Source organism: Oncorhynchus keta, chromosome 23 (genome assembly GCF_023373465.1).
Source record: "Oncorhynchus keta strain PuntledgeMale-10-30-2019 chromosome 23, Oket_V2, whole genome shotgun sequence".
Lineage (NCBI taxonomy): Eukaryota > Metazoa > Chordata > Actinopteri > Salmoniformes > Salmonidae > Oncorhynchus > Oncorhynchus keta.
In genome coordinates, this window is record NC_068443.1 from 478175 (window position 1) to 501510 (window position 23336).

The following is a 23336-nucleotide window of genomic DNA, read 5'->3' on the forward strand; positions in this document are numbered from 1 at the left end:
GATCAGCTGTCTGTCCTGTCTCCCTGTGGTGCTGTCTTAGGCGTCTCACAGTACGGACATTGCAATTTATTGCCCTGGCCACATCTGCAGTCGTCATGCCTCCTTGCAGCATACCTAAGGCACATTCACGCAGATGAGCAGGGACCCTGGGCATCTTTCTTTTGGTGTTTTTCAGAGTCAGTATAAAGGCCTCTTTAGTGTCCTAAGTTTTCATAACTGTGACCTTAATTGCCTACAGTCTGTAAGCTGTTAGTGTCTCATTAACGACCGTTCCACAGGTGCATGTTCATTAATTGTTTATGATTCATTGAACAAGCCTGGTGAAACCGTGTTTAAACACTTTACAATTTTACAAGATCTGTGAAGGTAATTCGTACACTCTTGGCATTCTCTCAACCAGCTTCACGAGGAATGCTTTTTGATTGCGGAGGCTAGGTCATCTGATGCAGCACTCCATCACTCTCCTTCTTGGTCAAATAGCACTTACACAGCCTGGAGGTGTGTTTTGGGTCATGGTCCTGTGGAAAAACAAATTATAATCCCACTAAGCGCAAACTACATGGGATTGGTGTATCACTGCAGAATGCTGTGGTAGCCATGCTGGTTAAGAGTCCCTTGAATTCTAAATAAATCACTGACAGTGTAACCGATGTGAAATGGCTAGCTAGTTAGCGGTGGTGCGCGCTAATAGCATTTCAATCGGCTGACGTCACTCGCTCTGAGACCTTGAAGTAGTGGTTCCCCCTTTGCTCTGCAAGGGCAGCGGCTTTTGTGGAGTGATGGGTCACGATGCTTTGAGGGTGGCTGTTGTCTATGTGTGCAGAGGGTCCCTGGTTCGAAAGTTAGACTGTAACACCAGCAACAACACACCACCACCTCCATGAAAATGACCACATCTAAGTGCTCACTTGTCAGAATATTTTTGTTCAATGTCATATTCTTCCTGGGTGTGTATATTAGCAGATTTTAATCAGATTTCATGTTGCTAAAAATGGAGCCAGTTCCACTTTAAACAGCCCTAACCAGAGTAATTACAAACCAACCCAGAAAGAGATCTGGTAAAGCCTGAGGATGAACGAGATGAGCTGACAGGCTTGTGGTGAGTTGGTTTCTAGTCAGGTCATGTGAGCTCTTTTACCTGGCTGAGTTCCAGCTGTTGGATACAACCGACATTTTGAAGATTTTGTGATTAAAAAAAAAAAATATATAAACAATATTTGATACACATTATTGTCTTTTTTGGTCTGCGGAAAATGTGTAAAAAGTCGCTCCGTGGTGAGTCTTGAACAGGGCGATTTGATCAACCAATCGTGGTCCGTTGTGGTGTGCATCCCGATACTTCCTCTATGGCGAGACTATTTAAACCACTGCCCGCGAAAAAATACACGAATGATCGTCTTTCTGACGCCTTCTGAGAGGGTCTGCTGGTTTCATTTAATGTTATTCTGCTGGTTTCATTTAATGTTATTCTGCTGGTTTCATTTAATGTTATTCTGCCCAGGTCATCAACACAGCGTTTGATACTAGTTTATTCTGCTCACAGTTCGCGGGGACTGTCCTGTCGGTTTGGAAGAACTATCCTCGTAAGTATCCCGCTGTTATGATCTCTGAGTTATACGGGTTTGTTTTTAGGTCAAGACTGTGGTGACATGCGTAAATCCAGAAATATTAATGATCAATAAAGAAAGCTATATGTTTATACATGAATACATCGTTCAAGTATACACCGAGTTAGTATAAAGAAGACAGTTCTTTATCGAGCACCTTTTCATCGCAGCTGATCTGTCTCAAATGTTATCGCGCCATTTTCTAGGTCTATCAGGTGGCTGATATCGTGTTTTCTTCTCACGGTGACGGACAACTTCATGGACATTTAGATTTTGGTATCCTAAAACATATGATACGATTTTGAATCAGGTAAGACATGTATTAATGTTGATTCATGGAAACCATAGTTCAAATGTTCAAGAAAAATGTTCCGGACTGCAAACTACATTTTTTTTATATATATAAGGTCGTTTTCTCAAATAATTTTGAGCTGTAGTTCGAATCAGAGTTCGACTCTTTGCTCCATTATAGTGTCCAAATGAACCGAATAGTCCGAACTAAGGGGTTCGACGCACCAGAGTTTAGAAACACTCATATTGGTTTGGTGCGGTTAAGAGTCAAGAAGGAAACTACTTTCATGAATCATAATATTTTTTATTTAACATTTTATTTAACTAGGCAAGTCAGTTAAGAATAAATTATTATTTACAATGACGGCCTACACCGGTCTAACCCGGACGATGCTGGGCCAATTGGGCGCCGCCCTATGGGACGCCAAATCACGGCCGGTTGTGGGGGGGAGTACATTGCATGGAGGGTGCTATCAAAAACTCGAAATACTTAAAGAGAATAAGTCACTATTAATTGGAGAATAAAGTCCAAATAAAATGTAGTTAAAGTCGCAATAATTTTAGAATAAAGTATAAATATTTTCAGATTTAAAATAAAATTGAGAATAAAGTAGAAATAATATTTGGAGAATAAAGTCAAACATTGGAGTGAGAAGGCAGGATATTTTTCTCAGCCATAATCACATGACTACTGGGAACAGCATGGTACGGAATACATATTAGGAACTCATTCCATAACTGACTAGGGGAGGGTTTAGGAGGAGGGGTGATACTTGACTAGGGGAGGGTTTAGGAGGAGGGGTGATACTTGACTAGGGGAGGGTTTAGGAGGAGGGGTGATACTTGACTAGGGGAGGGTTTAGGAGGAGGGGTGATACTTGACTAGGGGAGGGTTTAGGAGGAGGGGCGATACTTGACTAGGGGAGGGTTTAGGAGGAGGGGTGATACTTGACTAGGGGAGGGTTTAGGAGGAGGGGTGATACTTGACTAGGGGAGGGTTTAGGAGGAGGGGTGATACTTGACATGGGGAGGGTTTAGGAGGGGTGATACTTGACTAGGGGAGGGTTTAGGAGGAGGGGTGATACTTGACTAGGGGAGGGTTTAGGAGGAGGGGTGATACTTGACTAGGGGAGGGTTTAGGAGGAGGGGTGATACTTGACTAGGGGAGGGTTTAGGAGGAGGGGTGATACTTGACTAGGGGAGGGTTTAGGAGGAGGGGTGATACTTGACTAGGGGAGGGTTTAGGAGGAGGGGTGATCCTTGACTAGTTACGGAGTAAGGTCTGAGGAGGAAAGATGTTCTCGAAATTAAATGTACACTTTATTATTTAAATAAGTTTAATTTAGACTAGTCTCAATGTAATACTTTATTCTCAACATTCTAAGAATTTGAAGTGTTATTCATGCATTTAAAAAAAAGTTTAAGAAAAAGAAAAAGAAAAAAAAGGGGTCAACTTTGGGTACAATTAAACAGTCCTACTCTGCTTCTTTCTCAATTTTCAGACAGAAATGGGGTGTGGCATAAGTGGTTCATCCATATGTTTTTCTGGTCATGCTGAAGCTAGTTTGTTAGCTAAGCTAGCCACTGTAGCTAGTTTGTTAGCTAAGCTAGCCACTGAAGCTAGTTTGTTAGCTAAACTAGCCACTGTAGCTAGTTTGTTAGCTAAGCTAGACACTGTACCTAGCCAGTAACTCCTCCAGCACAGGAGGTTGGTGGCACCTTAATTTGGGAGGACAGGCTCGTGGTATTGGCTGGAGCGGAATAGGTGGAATAGTATCAAACACATGGTTTCCATGGTTTCCTATTTGTTTGACGCCGTTCCTTTCGCTCCTTTCCAGCCATTATTATGAGCCGTCCTCCCGTCAGCAGCCTCCACTGCCCTCCAGTACGTGTTGACGTCATTTTACAGGATTTGTTTTTGGACGGAAGCTGTAGAGATCTGTAAGAAATGGCACTTCTGTAGCTAAATATCTTATTCAGCCATTTTGTTATTTTTAAACATTAAATGACCTGGCATGATGGGGTATTGATCAATTATACAGTTTAAAGCTGTTGTTTTTGCCCAAAGTCAACCTTTTTAAGTACATCATTTTTTTTCTTCGCTTAGCCCTAATACTCTTCTGAAGTTGATTTACAGTTCTCCTAGCAGCAGGATATTATGCTGGCGGCACGATTGCAGATTTTTTTCCCCTTCAAAGTAAGAGTCCCGCTGCATAGACATGCTAAACTTTGGGAGTATAAAACATTTTTGCACCCGTGCAGTTCAACTGTTTTTCACAGCATTGCAACCACCTTTGGGGGGGGAATAAATTATAATTTGACGTATTTTATTTGTAATATTGTATTTATTGAACAAGGCCACTGTTACTAGGCCGTCATTGAAAATAAGAATTTGTTCTTAACTGACTTGCCTAGTTAAATAAAGAAATAAAAATGTATACCAGCATTTCATTTTTTTTTAAATTACACAAATACTGGTATGTTGAAAGCTGTTGTGTATACCCTGTAGGTTCTCTCTCCAACCCTGTTCCTGGAGAGCTACCGTCCTGTAGGTTCTCTCTCCAACCCTGTTCCTGGAGAGCTACCGTCCTGTAGGTTCTCTCTCCAACCCTGTTCCTAGAGAGCTACCACCCTGTAGGTTCTCTCTCCAACCCTGTTCCTGGAGAGCTACCACCCTGTAGGTTCTCTCTCCAACCGTGTGCCTAGAGAGCTACCACCCTGTAGGTTCTCGCTCCAACCCTGTTCCTGGAGAGCTACCACCCTGTAGGTTCTCTCTCCAACCCTGTTCCTGGAGAGCTACCGTCCTGTAGGTTCTCTCTCCAACCCTGTTCCTGGAGAGCTACCGTCCTGTAGGTTCTCTCTCCAACCCTGTTCCTGGAGAGCTACCGTCCTGTAGGTTCTCTCTCCAACCCTGTTCCTAGAGAGCTACCACCCTGCAGGTTCTCTCTCCAACCCTGTTCCTAGAAAGCTACCACCCTGCAGGTTCTCTCTCCAACCCTGTTCCTAGAGAGCTACCACCCTGTAGGTTCTCTCTCCAACCCTGTTCCTGGAGAGCTACCGTCCTGTAGGTTCTCTCTCCAACCCTGTTCCTGGAGAGCTACCACCCTGCAGGTTCTCTCTCCAACCCTGTTCCTGGAGAGCTACCGTCCTGTAGGTTCTCTCTCCAACCATGTTCCTGGAGAGCTACCACCCTGTAGGTTCTCTCTCCAACCCTGTTCCTAGAGAGCTACCACCCTGCAGGTTCTCTCTCTAACCCTGTTCCTAGAGAGCTACCACCCTGTAGGTTCTCTCTCCAACCCTGTTCCTGGAGAGCTACCACCCTGTAGGTTCTCTCTCCAACCCTGTTCCTCGAGAGCTACCACCCTGTTTCTCTCTCCAACCCTGTTCCTGGAGCGCTACCACCCTGTAGGTTCTCTCCAACCCTGTTCCTGGAGAGCTACCACCCTGTAGGTTCTCTCTCCAACCCTGTTCCTGGAGAGCTACCGTCCTGTAGGTTCTCTCTCCAACCCTGTTCCTGGAGAGCTACCACCCTATAGGTTCTCTCTCCAACCCTGTTCCTGGAGAGCTACCACCCTGTAGGTTCTCTCTCCAACCCTGTTCCTGGAGAGCTACCACCCTGTAGGTTCTCTCTCCAACCCTGTTCCTGGAGAGCTACCGTCCTGTAGGTTCTCTCTCCAACCATGTTCCTGGAGAGCTACCACCCTGTAGGTTCTCTCTCCAACCCTGTTCCTAGAGAGCTACCACCCTGCAGGTTCTCTCTCTAACCCTGTTCCTAGAGAGCTACCACCCTGTAGGTTCTCTCTCCAACCCTGTTCCTGGAGAGCTACCACCCTGTAGGTTCTCTCTCCAACCCTGTTCCTCGAGAGCTACCACCCTGTAGGTTCTCTCTCCAACCCTGTTCCTGGAGCGCTACCACCCTGTAGGTTCTCTCCAACCCTGTTCCTGGAGAGCTACCACCCTGTAGGTTCTCTCTCCAACCCTGTTCCTGGAGAGCTACCGTCCTGTAGGTTCTCTCTCCAACCCTGTTCCTGGAGAGCTACCACCCTATAGGTTCTCTCTCCAACCCTGTTCCTGGAGAGCTACCACCCTGTAGGTTCTCTCTCCAACCCTGTTCCTGGAGAGCTACCACCCTGTAGGTTCTCTCTCCAACCCTGTTCCTGGAGAGCTACCACCCTGTAGGTTCTCTCTCCAACCCTGTTCCTGGAGAGCTACCGTCCTGTAGGTTCTCTCTCCAACCCTGTTCCTGGAGAGCTACCACCCTGCAGGTTCTCTCTCCAACCCTGTTCCTGGAGAGCTACCGTCCTGTAGGTTCTCTCTCCAACCATGTTCCTGGAGAGCTACCACCCTGTAGGTTCTCTCTCCAACCCTGTTCCTAGAGAGCTACCACCCTGCAGGTTCTCTCTCTAACCCTGTTCCTAGAGAGCTACCACCCTGTTTCTCTCTCCAACCCTGTTCCTGGAGAGCTACCACCCTGTAGGTTCTCTCTCCAACCCTGTTCCTCGAGAGCTACCACCCTGTAGGTTCTCTCTCCAACCCTGTTCCTGGAGCGCTACCACCCTGTAGGTTCTCTCCAACCCTGTTCCTGGAGAGCTACCACCCTGTAGGTTCTCTCTCCAACCCTGTTCCTGGAGAGCTACCGTCCTGTAGGTTCTCTCTCCAACCCTGTTCCTGGAGAGCTACCGTCCTGTAGGTTCTCTCTCCAACCCTGTTCCTGGAGAGCTACCACCCTATAGGTTCTCTCTCCAACCCTGTTCCTGGAGAGCTACCACCCTGTAGGTTCTCTCTCCAACCCTGTTCCTGGAGAGCTACCACCCTGTAGGTTCTCTCTCCAACCCTGTTCCTGGAGCGCTACCGTCCTGTAGGTTCTCGCTCCAACCCTGTTCCTGGAGAGCTACCACCCTGCAGGTTCTCTCTCCAACCCTGTTCCTAGAAAGCTACCACCCTGCAGGTTCTCTCTCCAACCCTGTTCCTAGAGAGCTACCACCCTGTAGGTTCTCTCTCCAACCCTGTTCCTGGAGAGCTACCGTCCTGCAGGTTCTCTCTCCAACCCTGTTCCTGGAGAGCTACCACCCTGCAGGTTCTCTCTCCAACCCTGTTCCTGGAGAGCTACCGTCCTGTAGGTTCTCTCTCCAACCATGTTCCTGGAGAGCTACCACCCTGTAGGTTCTCTCTCCAACCCTGTTCCTAGAGAGCTACCACCCTGCAGGTTCTCTCTCTAACCCTGTTCCTAGAGAGCTACCACCCTGTAGGTTCTCTCTCCAACCCTGTTCCTGGAGAGCTACCACCCTGTAGGTTCTCTCTCCAACCCTGTTCCTCGAGAGCTACCACCCTGTAGGTTCTCTCTCCAACCCTGTTCCTGGAGCGCTACCACCCTGTAGGTTCTCTCCAACCCTGTTCCTGGAGAGCTACCACCCTGTAGGTTCTCTCTCCAACCCTGTTCCTGGAGAGCTACCGTCCTGTAGGTTCTCTCTCCAACCCTGTTCCTGGAGAGCTACCACCCTATAGGTTCTCTCTCCAACCCTGTTCCTGGAGAGCTACCACCCTGTAGGTTCTCTCTCCAACCCTGTTCCTGGAGAGCTACCACCCTGTAGGTTCTCTCTCCAACCCTGTTCCTGGAGCGCTACCGTCCTGTAGGTTCTCGCTCCAACCCTGTTCCTGGAGAGCTACCACCCTGTAGGTTCTCTCTCCAACCGTGTGCCTAGAGAGCTACCACCCTGTAGGTTCTCTCTCCAACCCTGTTCCTGGAGCGCTACCACCCTGTAGGTTCTCTCCAACCCTGTTCCTGGAGAGCTACCACCCTGTAGGTTCTCTCTCCAACCCTGTTCCTGGAGAGCTACCGTCCTGTAGGTTCTCTCTCCAACCCTGTTCCTAGAGAGCTACCGTCCTGTAGGTTCTCTCTCCAACCCTGTTCCTGGAGAGCTACCGTCCTGTAGGTTCTCGCTCCAACCCTGTTCCTGGAGAGCTACCACCCTGTAGGTTCTCTCTCCAACCCTGTTCCTGGAGAGCTACCGTCCTGTAGGTTCTCTCTCCAACCCTGTTCCTGGAGAGCTACCGTCCTGTAGGTTCTCTCTCCAACCCTGTTCCTGGAGAGCTACCGTCCTGTAGGTTCTCTCTCCAACCCTGTTCCTGGAGAGCTACCGTCCTGTAGGTTCTCTCTCCAACCCTGTTCCTGGAGAGCTACCACCCTGCAGGTTCTCTCTCCAACCCTGTTCAGGGTGGTAGCTCTCCAGGAACAGGGTTGGAGCGCCTTTGTGTATATTTAAAGAAATACACTATAACAAATGTATGTTATTGGAATGACTTAATAGAATCTGCAAAACGTAAAAAGTTTCTCTATTGTGCTGGGCAACAGGTTGAATACAGAGTACAGGTGACTCACTCCATTCACTGCAATACAATCAGTATATGAGATACTGATTGGCTTGTAGAGAAAAAAACGTTACTTCCGGTCTTATGAACTAGGGTGGAAAATACAGGTCTCTATTAAACAAATACGGATAGTTTTTGGAGGGGCACTGTGATAAATATCCAGCAACACAGCTTTAAATGAAAGGCAAAAGTCAAACTTTCAAATATATATATATATTTTTCTAAATGACCATCTCATTTATTTACAAGTTAAATGTAATGAATATTAACCAGGCTATTGGGACATAGTATAATCGCTCTTTTACGAACAGCGACGGAGAAAATGATTTACAAGTTGTAGGCCGATATGTGCTGCTTGTCTATCAAGGTTAGCAGTAAAAGCATAGGACTATTACCTAGTTGTCAAAAATATTATTTACAAACTAGATTATCAAGGTCAGCAGAGGCAAGGCTATCGGCGCGGCGGAGGCAAGGCTATCGGCGCGGCGGAGGCAAGGCTATCGGCGCGGCGGAGGCAAGGCTATCGGCGCGGCGGAGGCAAGGCTATCGGCGCGGCGGAGGCAAGGCTATCGGCGCGGCGGAGGTGTTGCTTTTCTGTCAAGGTTAGAGGATACTGTAGTCTTATTACCTAGTTTTCTAAACCAATAACGACAAGATGGAAATATGATACAGAGACGTGATGATTATCAAGGTCAGCAACGGTATTTTCTGTAATTTTTTTTTTTTTTTCTCTAACTGGTATGTAACGCTTCAGTGTAAAATGTACCGCAACGCACCTTGTGCAGGGTATGAGGTAATAACATGGCTATATATACAGGGTACCAGTACTGAGTTGATGTGCAGGGTATGAGGTAATAACATGGTTATATATACAGGGTACCAGTACTGAGTCGATGTGCAGGGTATGAGGTAATAACATGGTTATATATACAGGGTACCAGTACTGAGTCGATGTGCAGGGTATGAGGTAATAACATGGTTATATATACAGGGTACCAGTATGATGTGCAGGGTAATAAACATGGTTATATATACAGGGTACCAGTACTGAGTCGATGTGCAGGGTATGAGGTAATAACATGGTTATATATACAGGGTACCAGTACTGAGTCGATGTGCAGGTATGAGGTAATAACATGGCTATATATACAGGGTACCAGTACTGAGTCGATGTGCAGGGGTACGAGGTAATCGAGGTAGATATGAGAATGTGTGTATGGATAAAGTGACAAGACAACAGGATAATAAAAATGGTAGTTTTCATAATTGGTCCTAAATATTTTTTAAATCTCATAAATAACTTATGGCCTTTTCTTGCTGGCACAATATAATTTTAATCACTGTCCAATTTTATCTTATTATTCAACTAATTATTACAATGTGTTGAAATGCAAGCTTTTATTTTGAAGGTTTCCTCATTACCATACGGTAGTGGCATCTTTGTTTGTGCTGCTGGCAGAATTGAACTGTGCTGTTGCCTGAACATAAAACCATGGGAGATCTATGGCAGAAACAACAGAAACTGGATACATTTTTGAAGGTATTTTGAAAGGAGTTTTACCAAACTAGCGTTCTACAACTTGAGTCCCCGCCAGAAACTACAAAATGTGATGGTGTTTTTTCTAAATTACAGAAGATTACTAGTCCAAGTAACACTTCAAACAACCAACAACAAACTCCTGACCAATCTCCAGGAGCTGATGCCAAGGTGACACACACACACACACTCTGTCATGTTACTTATAATCTTAGTTTTATTTTATTAGTGTGACTTGCTTCAGCAGTTACACTTTAAATATTGTACAACTTATTTCTGACTCTTCTTTGGAAAGCAATTTTTTTTTGTACACTGTTTCATGGAAATTCTTACACAGGGACACTCAAAGTCAATCTTTAAATAAATAATTGTTTATTGTCAGCGTGCTAGTACACATGTCAATCAGGAGCTCTGCCTCATAAGACCCAGCAGTTGTCTTATACACGGCTATACACAGGCAAGTTTTATATTTGCATGATTTAGCATAATTAATGAATCATTACCGTTTTGTTCTATTCGTGTGACGGACCAAGGCTGGTTCGTAGCATGTGATACCTCACAAGGCTCCTCTCTAAGCTGAAACCTTGAAACTGAGATATCTTTTGTTTGTTCTCCAAACAAAATCTGGTCTTACTGCCAAACTACAGCTACTGATAGTGAGGATTTGTACAGTCAGCCACTTGCATGAACACAGAAATTGGTTACTAGAACAGCACATGAATAGAAGACAGAAATTAGTTAAAAGAATAGTACAAACAATTAAATTCCCTTAGCACTGTTTATGCTAGATACCACTACAACTAATACTACCACTACAACTAATACTACCACTACAACTAATACTACCACTACAACTAATACTACCACTACAGCTAATACTACCACTACAGCTAATACTACCACTACAACTAATACTACCACTACAGCTAATACTAACACTACAACTAATACTACCACTACAACTAATACTACCACTACAACTAATACTACCACTACTACTAATACTACCACTACAGCTAATACTACCACTACAACTAATACTACCACTACAACTAATACTACCACTACAACTAATACTACCACTACAACTAATACTACCACTACAACTAATACTACCACTACAACTAATACTACCACTACAACTAATACTACCACTACAGCTAATACTACCACTACTACCACTACAACTAATACTACCACTACAACTAATACTACCACTACAACTAATACTACCACTACAACTAATACTACCACTACAACTAATACTACCACTACAACTAATACTACCACTACACTACAGCTAATACTACCACTACTACCACTAAACTACACTAATACTACCACTACAACTAATACTACCACTACAACTAATACTACCACTACAACTAATACTACCACTACAGCTAATACTACCACTACAGCTAATACTACCACTACAACTAATACTACCACTACAACTAATACTACCACTACAACTAATACTACCACTACAGCTAATACTACCACTACAACTAATACTACCACTACAACTAATACTACCACTACAACTAATACTACCACTACAACTAATACTACCACCACTACAACTAATACTACCACCACTACAACTAATACTACCACCACTAATACTACCACTACTACCACTACAGCTAATACTACCACTACTACCACTACAGCTAATACTACCACTACTACCACTACAACTAATACTACCACTACAACTAATACTACCACTACAGCTAATACTACCACTACTACCACTACAGCTAATACTACCACTACAACTAATACTACCACCACTACAACTAATACTACCACCACTACTACTGACCCTATCCCCTCCTCTCTTCTCCAGACCATTTCCGGAGACCTTCTCCCTTACCTCACCTCGCTCATCAACTCATCCCTGACCGCTGGCTACGTCCCTCCCGTCTTCAAGAGAGCGAGAGTTGCACCCCTTCTGAAAAAACCACTCGATCCCTCCGATGTCAACAACTACAGACCAGTATCCCTTCTCTCTTTTCTCTCCAAAACTCTTGAGCGTGCCTACTTGGCCAGCTCTACCGCTACTAGAATGACCACCAAATCAGTCAGGTTTCAAGACTAGTCATTCAACTGAGACTGCTCTTCTCTGTACACGGAGGCGCTCCGCACTGCTAAAGCTAACTCTCTCTCCTCTGCTCTCATCCTTCTAGACCTATCGGCTGCCTTCGATACTGTGAACCATCAGATCCTCCTCTCCACCCTCTCCGAGTTGGGCATCTACGGCGCGGCCCACGCTTGGATTGCGTACCTGACAGGTCGCTCCTACAGGTGGCGTGGCGAGAATCTGTCTCCTCACCACGCGCTCTCACCACTGGTGTCCCCCAGGGCTCTGTTCTAGGCCCTCTCTTATTCTCGCTACACCAAGTCACTTGGCTCTGTCATAACCTCACATGGTCTCTCCTATCATTGCTATGCAGACGACACACAATTAATCTTCCTTTCCCCCTACTGATGACCAGGTGGCTAATACTCTGCATGTCTGGCAGACATATCAGTGTGGATGACGGATCACCACCTCAAGCTGAACCTCAGCAAGACGGAGCTCCTCTTCCTCCCGGGAAGGACTGCCCGTTCCATGATCTCGCCATCACGGTTGACAACTCCATTGTGTCCTCCTCCCAGAGCGCTAAGAACCTTGGCGTGATCCTGGACAACACCACTCTCAACTAACATCAAGGCGGTGTCCCGTTCCTGTAGGTTCATGCTCTACAACATCCGCAGAGTACGACCCTGCCTCACACAGGAAGCGGCGCAGGTCCTAATCCAGGCACTTGTCATCTCCCGTCTTGATTACTGCAACTCGCTGTTGGCTGGGCTCCTGCCTGTGCCATTAAACCCCTACAACTCATCCAGAACGCCGCAGCCCGTCTGGTGTTCACCTTCCCAAGTTCTCTCACGTCACCCCGCTCCTCCGCTCTCTCCACTGGCTTCCAGTTGAAGCTCGCATCCGCTACAAGACCATGGTGCTCGCCACGGAGCTGTGAGGGGAACGGCACCTCAGTACCTCCAGGCTCTGATCAGGCCCTACACCCAAACAAGGGCACTGCGTTCATCCACCTCTGGCCTGCTCGCCTCCCTACCACTGAAGAAGTACACCCGCTCAGCCCAGTCAAAACTGTTCGCTGCTCTGGCCCCCAATGGTGGAACAAACTCCACGACGCCAGGACAGCGGAGTCAATCACCACCTTCCGGAGACACCTGAAACCCCACCTCTTCAAGGAATACCTAGGATAGGGTAAGTAAGGGTAAGTAATCCTTCTCACTCACCCCCCAACAAGATTTAGATGCAAGTGGCTGTTCCACTGGTTGTCATAAGGTGTATGCACAATTTGTAAGTCTATAAGAGCGTCTGCTAAATGACTTAAATGTAATGTAAATGTACTACTACCACCACTACAACTAATACTACCACTACTACCACTACAGCTAATACTACCACTACTACTACAGCTAATACTACCACTACTACCACTACAACTACTACCACTACAACTAATACTACCACTACAGCTAATACTACCACTACTACCACTACAGCTAATACTACCACTACAGCTAATACTACCACTACTACCACTACAGCTAATACTACCACTACTACCACTACAGCTAATACTACCACTACTACCACTACAGCTAATACTACCACTACTACCACTACAGCTAATACTACCACTACAGCTAATACTACCACTACTACCACTACAACTAATACTACCACTACAACTAATACTACCACTACAACTACTACTACCACCACTACAGCTAATACTACCACTACAACTAATACTACCACTACCACTACTACTACCACTACTACCACCACTACTACTACCACCACTAATACTACTACTACCACCACTACAACTACTACTACTACTACTACCACCACCATTTACTACTACCACCACTACTACTACTAATACAACTACAACTAATACTATTACCACTACAACTAATACTACTATCACCACTACAACTACTACTACTACTACTACCACCACCATTTACTACTACCACCATTACTACTACCACCATTACTACTACTACCAACATTACTACAACTACTACTAATACTATTACCACTACAACTAATACTACTATTACCACTATTACTACTACTACTACCACCATTACTACTACTACTCCTACCACCATTACTACTACTACTACTACTACCACCATTACTACTACTACTACCACCATTACTACTACTACTACTACTACTACTACTACTACCATTACTACTACCACTACCACCACTACTACCACCATTACTACTACTACCACTACTAACTACTACTACCACCATTACTTCTACTACTACCACCATTACTACCACTACTACTACTACTACCACCATTACTACTACTACTACCACCATTACTACTACTACTACTACCACCATTACTACTACTACTACTACTACCACCATTACTACTATTACTACTACTACTACTACTACTACTACTACCACCACCATTACTACTACAACTACTACTACTACCACTACAGCTAATACTACCACTACAACTAATACTACCACTACAACTAATACTACCACTACAACTAATACTACCACTACAACTAATACTACCACCACTACAACTAATACTACCACCACTACTACTACCACCACTACAACTAATACTACCACTACTACCACTACAGCTAATACTACCACTACTACCACTACAGCTAATACTACCACTACTACCACTACAACTAATACTACCACTACAACTAATACTACCACTACAGCTAATACTACCACTACTACCACTACAGCTAATACTACCACTACAGCTAATACTACCACTACTACCACTACAGCTAATACTACCACTACTACCACTACAGCTAATACTACCACTACTACCACTACAGCTAATACTACCACTACTACCACTACAGCTAATACTACCACTACTACCACTACAACTAATACTACCACTACAACTACTACTACCACCACTACAGCTAATACTACCACTACAACTAATACTACCACTACCACTACTACTACCACCACTACAACTAATACTACCACCACTACAACTACTACTACCACCACTACAACTACTACTACCACCACTACAACTACTACTACCACCACTACTACTACCACCACTACTACTACTACTACCACCACCACTACTACTACTACTACTACTACTACTACCACCACTACAACTAATATTATTATTATTATATTATTATTATATATTAACTAATAGTACCACCACTACAACTACTACTACTACTACCACCACCATTTACTACTACCACCACTACTACTACTAATACAACTACAACTAATACTATTACCACTACAACTAATACTACTATCACCACTACAACTACTACTACTACTACTACCACCACCATTTACTACTACCACCATTACTACTACCACCATTACTACTACTACCAACATTACTACAACTACTACTAATACTATTACCACTACAACTAATACTACTATTACCACTATTACTACTACTACTACCACCATTACTACTACTACTCCTACCACCATTACTACTACTACTACTACTACCACCATTACTACTACTACTACCACCATTACTACTACTACTACCACCATTACTACTACTACTACTACTACTACCATTACTACTACTACTACCACTACCACCACTACTACCACCATTACTACTACTACCACTACTAACTACTACTACCACCATTACTTCTACTACTACCACCATTACTACCACTACTACTACTACTACCACCATTACTACTACTACTACTACTACTACTACTACCATTACTACTACTACTACCACTACCACCACTACTACCACCATTACTACTACTACCACTACTAACTACTACTACCACCATTACTACTACTACCACTACTAACTACTACTACCACCATTACTACTACTACTACTACCACCATTACTACTACTACTACTACTACCACCATTACTACTATTACTACTACTACTACTACTACTACCACCATTACTACTACAACTACTACTACTACTACTACCACCATTACTACTACCACTACTACTACTACTGCCATTACTACCACTACTAGTACTACCACCATTACTACCACTACTACTACCACCATTACTACGGGGCGGCAGGGTAGCCTAGTGGTTAGAGCCGGAAGGTTGCAAGTTCAAATCCCCGAGTTGACAAGGTACAAATCTGTCGTTCTGCCCCTGAACAGGCAGTTAAACCCACTGTTCCCAGGCTGTCATTGAAAATAAGAATTTGTTCTTAACTGACTTGCCTAGTTAAATAAAGGTAAAATAAAAAATAAACTACTACTACTAATACCACCATTACTACAACTACCACCACTACTACTATCCCTCTAGTATTTATAATACAGTCACTACTATATACTATACTATATATAGAGGTCGACCGATTATGATTTTTCAACACTGATACTGATTATTGGAGGACCAAAAAAAGCCGATACCGATTAATCGGGTGATTTTTATTTATTTGTAATAACGACAATTACAACAATACTGAATGAACACTTATTTTAACTTTAATATAATACATCAATAAAATCAATTTAGCCTAAAATAAATCATGAAACCTGTTCAATTTGGTTTAAATAATGCAAGAACAAAGTGTTGGAGAAGAAAGTAGGAGTGCGATATGTGCCACGTAAAAAAGCTAACGTTTCAGTTCCTTGCTCAGAACATGAGAACATATGAAAGCTGGTGGTTCCTTTTAACATGAGTCTTCAATATTCCCCGGTAAGAAGTTTTAGGTTGTAGTTATTATAGGAATTATAGGACTATTTCTCTCTATACCATTTGTATTTCATTAACCTTTGACTATTGGATGTTCTTATAGGCACTTTAGTATTGCCAGTGTAACAGTATAGCTTCCGTCCCTCTCCTCGCCCCTACCTGGGTTCGAACCAGGAACACAACGACAACAGCCACCCTCAAACAGCGTTACCCATGCAGAGCAAGGGGGAACAACTACTAGAAGGCTCAGAGCGAGTGACGTTTGAAACGCTATTGGCGCGCGCTAACTAGCTAGCCATTTCAGATCGGTTACACCAGCCTCATCTCGGGAGTTGATAGGCTTGAAGTCATAAACAGCGCAATGCTTTGACGCACAACGAAGAGCTGCTGGCAAAACGCACGAAAGTGCTGTTTGAATGAATGTTTACGCGCCTACTTCTGCCTACCACCGCTCAGTCAGATACTTAGATGCTTGTATGCTCAGTCAGATTATATGCAACGCAGGACACGCTAGATAATATCTAGTAATATCATCAACCACGTGTAGTTAACTAGTGATTATGATTGATTGAGACTTAGATACGCAGGACACGCTAGATAATATCTAGTAATATCATCAACCATGTGTAGTTAACTAGTGATTATGATTGATTGTTTTTTATAAAGGTAAGTTTAATACTAGCTAGCAACTTACCTTGGCTTACTGCATTCGAGTAACAGGCTCCTTGTGGAGTGCAACGAGAGGCAGGTCGTTATTGCGTTGTACTAGTTAACTGTAAGGTTGCAAGATTGGATCCCCCGAGCTGACAAGATGAAAATCTGTCTTTCTGCCCCTGAACAAGGTAGTTAACAGTTAACCCCACTGTTCCTAGGCCGTCGTTGAAAATAAGAATGTGTTCTTAATTGACTTGCCTAGTTAAATAAATATGAAATATAGGTGTAAAAAAATACCGATTTCCGATTGTTATGAAAACTTGAAATCGGCCATTCCATTAATCGGTCAACCTCTAATACTAGCCCCAATTTTTCAACATTAGCCTCTAACAATTTAAACTTCAGAAATGATTCCACTAACGTACAAAGAAGCAAGTCACACAATTTGTTTGGATGAAAAATGACCCCCTTTTCTTGTAATTGTAGTTGATGTATATGTTGTAACTCATCCATTACAAACTCGTCAGGGTAAATCCTCGGGCAACCAGCCAGGAACATCTTGCCAATCTCAGGATCCTCATATCAAGGTTAGACATGCATTCATCTGCCTGTATTTGCTTTAGTTGATCATGCTTGTCCAATGTATTTATCTGTTCATTAATAATAGTAAATTATGAGTGTTCTATATTAATATATAGTCTTCTATTTTACAAGCTGATGTAGTGGAGGTGAGGCGGAGTCACTCTCTTCCTGCGTCTTAAAATCGTTGTCACTCTCGGACCACGGGGGAATTTCCTCTTGGCCTAATGGTTGACATTGGTTTCCTGAGAGGGGGAGACTGTGGTTCTAAATCCCCTGAGCCTTAACACTTACATCTCTTCTGTCACAGAAAGAAGGACATGATGAAAGCCATTCTTTCCGATACCGCTTCGGATACCAACAGCGCAGCGTTACATGCCATACTCATGGAACGGTCCTGGATGCACTGCGAACAAGCACGGAGTTCAAGAATACGACAAAGACGAGACAGGGGATGGAAATAGTCATTCAAAGAGAGAAAGAACCACGGGCAGCTGTCAGTACACATTTCCCCTGTCATTTAATTGATAAGGATGAGCTAGTGACAGTCAGCTTCATCAGAGTTCTAAACGGTGGTTCTTCAGATACCCGGGGCCTTTACCACCCAAAAATACAACCTGACAAGTTGATGACTTTCTGTGTTGAAACTGAGGGTGGACAAAATATTAAAACTAAAGTCATGAAAAACCCAGAGCTAAAGAAGAAAGTGAAGTATGTTTGTGTGTACTGCTACAAAGGGGACAAGGTGAAGCAAGCCTTGAGGAGAGATGGGCGATTTGATAAAACCGTCTGGAAAACACGCTGTGTTCTTTCTGAGCCAGAGACCAGTGTCGACACAGAGATGTCCCAGCCAGTTGATGGTCTTGATGGGAAAAGTCGTAAAGGTGAAATGTTGATTGTGAAGGTGAAACGTATCGGTCGTGTATCTCAGCCACAGCCAGATAGTCTTGAGGATTGGGACAACACACCAACTGAAGAGCTGTCCGTCCCCTCTGGTGTAACATCGGAAGCACCTCTCTTTCCTCAGAGTCCTACCACAACAGACACAGTTACAACAAAGTTACAGGCAAAGGAGGCAGGAAAAGATGGTAGTTCTCTGGTAGTGAAGCAAAAACGGCAAGAGATTCCAAACTCTAAAGAGGTCCTAAACATCCTGCGTTCCCAATATGCAGGTTTGGTAGATCACTTGAAAGAGAGAGAGAATTTGAAAAAGCCTTCAGACGTGCAACAATTCTTGAGAGTAGAGTTTGGAAAGAAAACACAGAGCTTCCAAGAGGTGAAGAAAGTGAAGAGAGTAATGGAGCTGAGTGCTTCTGTTTGTCAGGTGAGAATTGAAGGGACACCAAAAGGAACTGGCTTCCTTCTGTTTGAAAAGTTCATCCTTACAAACGCCCATGTTGTCCATCAAATCTATGAGCCGATAACTAACCAGCTGCACCAATCGGTAACAGTCACGTTTGACTTTGAAGACCTGGATGAGAGAACGCAGCAGATACCAGTGCAAAGTGAGGTTGTAGCCTATGGAAAAGTTGATTCGGGTTGTGTTGACTTTGCTCTGCTGGAGATTAGCTCAGATCCTGACATCACCTTGCCTTCAAGCTTGCTTGACAGCTTCAGCTTTCCGTCTCTAGAGGGTGGAATCTGCATCATCGGCCACCCCGAGGGCGGGGTGAAAAAGATGGACCCCTGCTTTATCATTCAACATGGAGATCGTAAACAAGCCGTAGAAAAACATTTAACAGAAAATGAGGAATTCTTATATGTCATAAACAACAGATATTTTGAGGAGAAATGGGACATCGACACACATCTACTGATGGACACAGAAAAGATGACCTATGACACCTGTTTCTTCCACGGTGCCTCTGGCTCTCCAGTCTTCAATGAGTACTGCCAGCTGATCGCTATGCATACAGCAGGCTACTCCTACCAGGGTAAAAGAGGGAAAACCCAGAGTGTCATAGAGTATGCCATTCCCCTGTCAGGCATACTTGAGGAGATCATCATTCAAGCGGTGCGTAGGAAAAGAGTTGATGTGCTACAGGAATTCCTGAGGCGGAGGAGTATGAAATTAGACGTAGTGATGGAAAGAGTCAAGACACAGTCTGATAACGCCAGCCTGGTCAAGGCATTTCAGGAGAAGCTGCCGTTCAACAGTAACTCTTCGGCTACAGATCAGGGAGAGCAGAGAACCTTCCACCAGTTCCTCTTTGATAAAGCCACAGGGGTCAACGCCACAGGGGTCAACGCCACAGGGGTCAACGCCACAGGGGTCAACGCCACAGGGGTCGAAGCCATGGAGGTGGATGATGACCAGTGGTGGAAGAAGTGCCCAGTTGTCTTGAGTAACAGTAAAGATACCTTTAATAGAAAGTGACTCCAGTGACTCCAGTGAAAGTGGGAGTCGCCCAGTAAAATACTTCTTCAGTAAAAGTCTAAAAGTATTTAGTTTAAAATAGCCTTAAATATCAAAAGTAAATGTGTAAATAATTTCAAATTCGTTACGGTTAAGCAAAGCAGACGGCACCATTTTCTTGTTTTGAAAATGTATGGATAGCCAGGGGCCACGCTCCAACACTCAGACAACATTTACAAACGATGCATTTGTGTTTAGTGTCCTCCAGATCAGAGCCAGTAGGGATGACCAGGGGTGTTCTCTGTTTAGTGAGTCCTCCAGATCAGAGGCAGTAGGGATGACCAGGGATGTTCTCTGTTTAGTGAGTCCTCCAGATCAGAGGCTAGTAGGGATGACCAGGGACGTTCTCTGTTTCGTGAGTCCTCCAGATCAGAGGCTAGTAGGGATGATCTGTTTAGGGAGATCAGAGGCTTATGACTGTTTCTGTGAGTCCTCCAGATCAGAGGCTAGGGATGACCAGGGATGACCAGATCAGAGGCAGTAGGGATGACCAGGGATGTTCTCTGTTTTGTGAGTCCTCCAGATCAGAGGCAGTAGGGATGACCAGGGATGTTCTCTGTTTTGTGAGTCCTCCAGATCAGAGGCAGTAGGGATGACCAGGGATGTTCTCTGTTTAGTGAGTCCTCCAGATCAGAGGCAGTAGGGATGACCAGGGATGTTTTCCTGGATTTGACTATTTTCCTGTCAAAATGTAATGAGGACTTTTGTGTGTCGGGGAAAATGTATGGAGTAAAAAGTACATAGTTTGCTTTAGGAATATAGTGAAGTAAAATTCAAAGTTGTCAAAAATATAAACAGTAAAGTAAGCTGCAGGTATCCCACAAAACAACTTAAGTTTATTTTAAAGTATTTTTTACTAAAGTACTTTACACCACTGATGATAATGAAAGGAGTGACGTGTATTTTATTAAAATCCATGCTTTTAATCTAAACTGGATTATTATGTTTTCATATATTAATTAGTTTATATTTCATGATTACATTCCTCAATACAGACCTGTTCTGAGGCAGATCATGATTACATTCCTCAATACAGACCTGTTCTGAGGCAGATCATGATAACATTCCTCAATACAGACCTGTTCTGAGGCAGATCATGATTACATTCCTCAATACAGACCTGTTCTGAGGCAGATCATGACTACATTCCTCAATACAGACCTGTTCAATACAGACCTGTTCTGAGGCAGATCATGATAACATTCCTCAATACAGACCTGTTCTGAGGCAGATCATGATTACATTCCTCAATACAGACCTGTTCTTAGGCAGATCATGATAACATTCCTCAATACAGACCTGTTCTGAGGCAGATCATGATAACATTCCTCAATACAGACCTGTTCTGAGGCAGATCATGATTACATTCCTCAATACAGACCTGTTCTTAGGCAGATCATGATTACATTCCTCAATACAGACCTGTTCTGAGGCAGATCATGATTACATTCCTCAATACAGACCTGTTCTGAGGCAGATCATGATTACATTCCTCAATACAGACCTGTTCTTAGGCAGATCATGATTACATTCCTCAATACAGACCTGTTCTGAGGCAGATCATGATTACATTCCTCAATACAGACCTGTTCTGAGGCAGATCATGATAACATTCCTCAATACAGACCTGTTCTGAGGCAGATCATGATAACATTCCTCAATACAGACCTGTTCTGAGGCAGATCATGATAACATTCCTCAATACAGACCTGTTCTGAGGCAGATCATGATAACATTCCTCAATACAGACCTGTTCTGAGGCAGATCATGATAACATTCCTCAATACAGACCTGTTCTGAGGCAGATCATGATTACATTCCTCAATACAGACCTGTTCTGAGGCAGATCATGATTACATTCCTCAATACAGACCTGTTCTGAGGCAGATCATGATTACATTCCTCAATACAGACCTGTTCTGAGGCAGATCATGATAACATTCCTCAATACAGACCTGTTCTGAGGCAGATCATGATTACATTCCTCAATACAGACCTGTTCTGAGGCAGATCATGATTACATTCCTCAATACAGACCTGTTCTGAGGCAGATCATGATTACATTCCTCAATACAGACCTGTTCTGAGGCAGATCATGATAACATTCCTCAATACAGACCTGTTCTGAGGCAGATCATGATAACATTCCTCAATACAGACCTGTTCTGAGGCAGATCATGATAACATTCCTCAATACAGACCTGTTCTGAGGCAGATCATGATTACATTTGATGCATCATTCATGTAACCTTCTACTATTGAGTCAAATAAACCTGAGATCTTTCCATGGTAATTGTAGTTTAATATACTCTAGTCTGACATGATTGTATTGTTTTCTGCCAAGGAGACGCACTGTAACCATTGTTTGTTTTAATCTTCAAAATAAAAGCACAGGCGAAGCTTTTCTACTGTGTTATTGACTGTATGTTTGTTTATTCCATGTGTAACTGTGTTGTTGTTTGTGTCGCACAGCTTTGCTTTATCTTGGCCAGGTCTCAGTTGTAAATGAATTGTTCTCAACTGGTCTACCTGGTTAAATAAAGGGTTATATATATAAATACCTGGTTAAATAAAGGGTTATATATATATATAAATACCTGGTTAAATAAAGGGTTATATATATATAAATACCTGGTTAAATAAAGGGTTATATATATATATATAAATACCTGGTTAAATAAAGGGTTATATATAAATACCTGGTTAAATAAAGGGTTATATATATATATACCTGGTTAAATAAAGGGTTATATATATATAAATACCTGGTTAAATAAAGGGTTATATATATATATATACCTGGTTAAATAAAGGGTTATATATATATATATAAATACCTGGTTAAATAAAGGGTTATATATATATATAAATACCTGGTTAAATAAAGGGTTATATATATATAAATACCTGGTTAAATAAAGGGTTATATATATATATATACCTGGTTAAATAAAGGGTTATATATATATAAATACCTGGTTAAATAAAGGGTTATATATATAAATACCTGGTTAAATAAAGGGTTATATATATAAATACCTGGTTAAATAAAGGGTTATATATATAAATACCTGGTT

The 23336-nt window shown here is 43.2% G+C and overlaps 1 protein-coding gene and 1 long non-coding RNA gene across 58 annotated transcripts; one reads left to right on the forward strand and one right to left on the reverse strand.

The window, feature by feature from the left end:
* Positions 1-1393: 1393 nt before the first annotated feature.
* LOC118379968 (serine protease FAM111A-like) lies at positions 1394-21275 on the forward strand. 8 transcript variants are annotated; one of them, XR_008076355.1, is made up of 8 exons: positions 1394-1583; positions 1814-1917; positions 8694-8869; positions 9677-9807; positions 9901-9975; positions 17792-17851; positions 18154-20638; positions 20741-21275. XR_008076355.1 is itself a non-coding variant. In XM_052475874.1 (7 exons), exons 4-7 carry the CDS (start codon positions 9760-9762, stop codon positions 20218-20220), a joined length of 2250 nt encoding a protein of 749 aa, XP_052331834.1. In that variant the 5' UTR covers positions 1394-1583; positions 1814-1917; positions 8694-8869; positions 9677-9759; the 3' UTR covers positions 20221-20643. The 8 variants fall into 8 exon arrangements, 1 of the variants encoding a protein (XP_052331834.1); XR_008076358.1 differs by having other exon boundaries at positions 20794-21275; XR_008076359.1 differs by having other exon boundaries at positions 20847-21275.
* LOC127910855 (uncharacterized) lies at positions 21137-22703 on the reverse strand. Of its 50 annotated transcripts, none has more exons than XR_008076409.1 (5): positions 22461-22703; positions 22215-22255; positions 21887-22173; positions 21436-21722; positions 21201-21338 (listed from the first exon to the last, which is right to left on the reverse strand). It is a non-coding gene; the product is annotated as an uncharacterized LOC127910855 (long non-coding RNA). The 50 variants fall into 50 exon arrangements; XR_008076412.1 differs by having other exon boundaries at positions 21887-22050; positions 22174-22255; XR_008076406.1 differs by having other exon boundaries at positions 22215-22296.
* Positions 22704-23336: the final 633 nt, after the last annotated feature.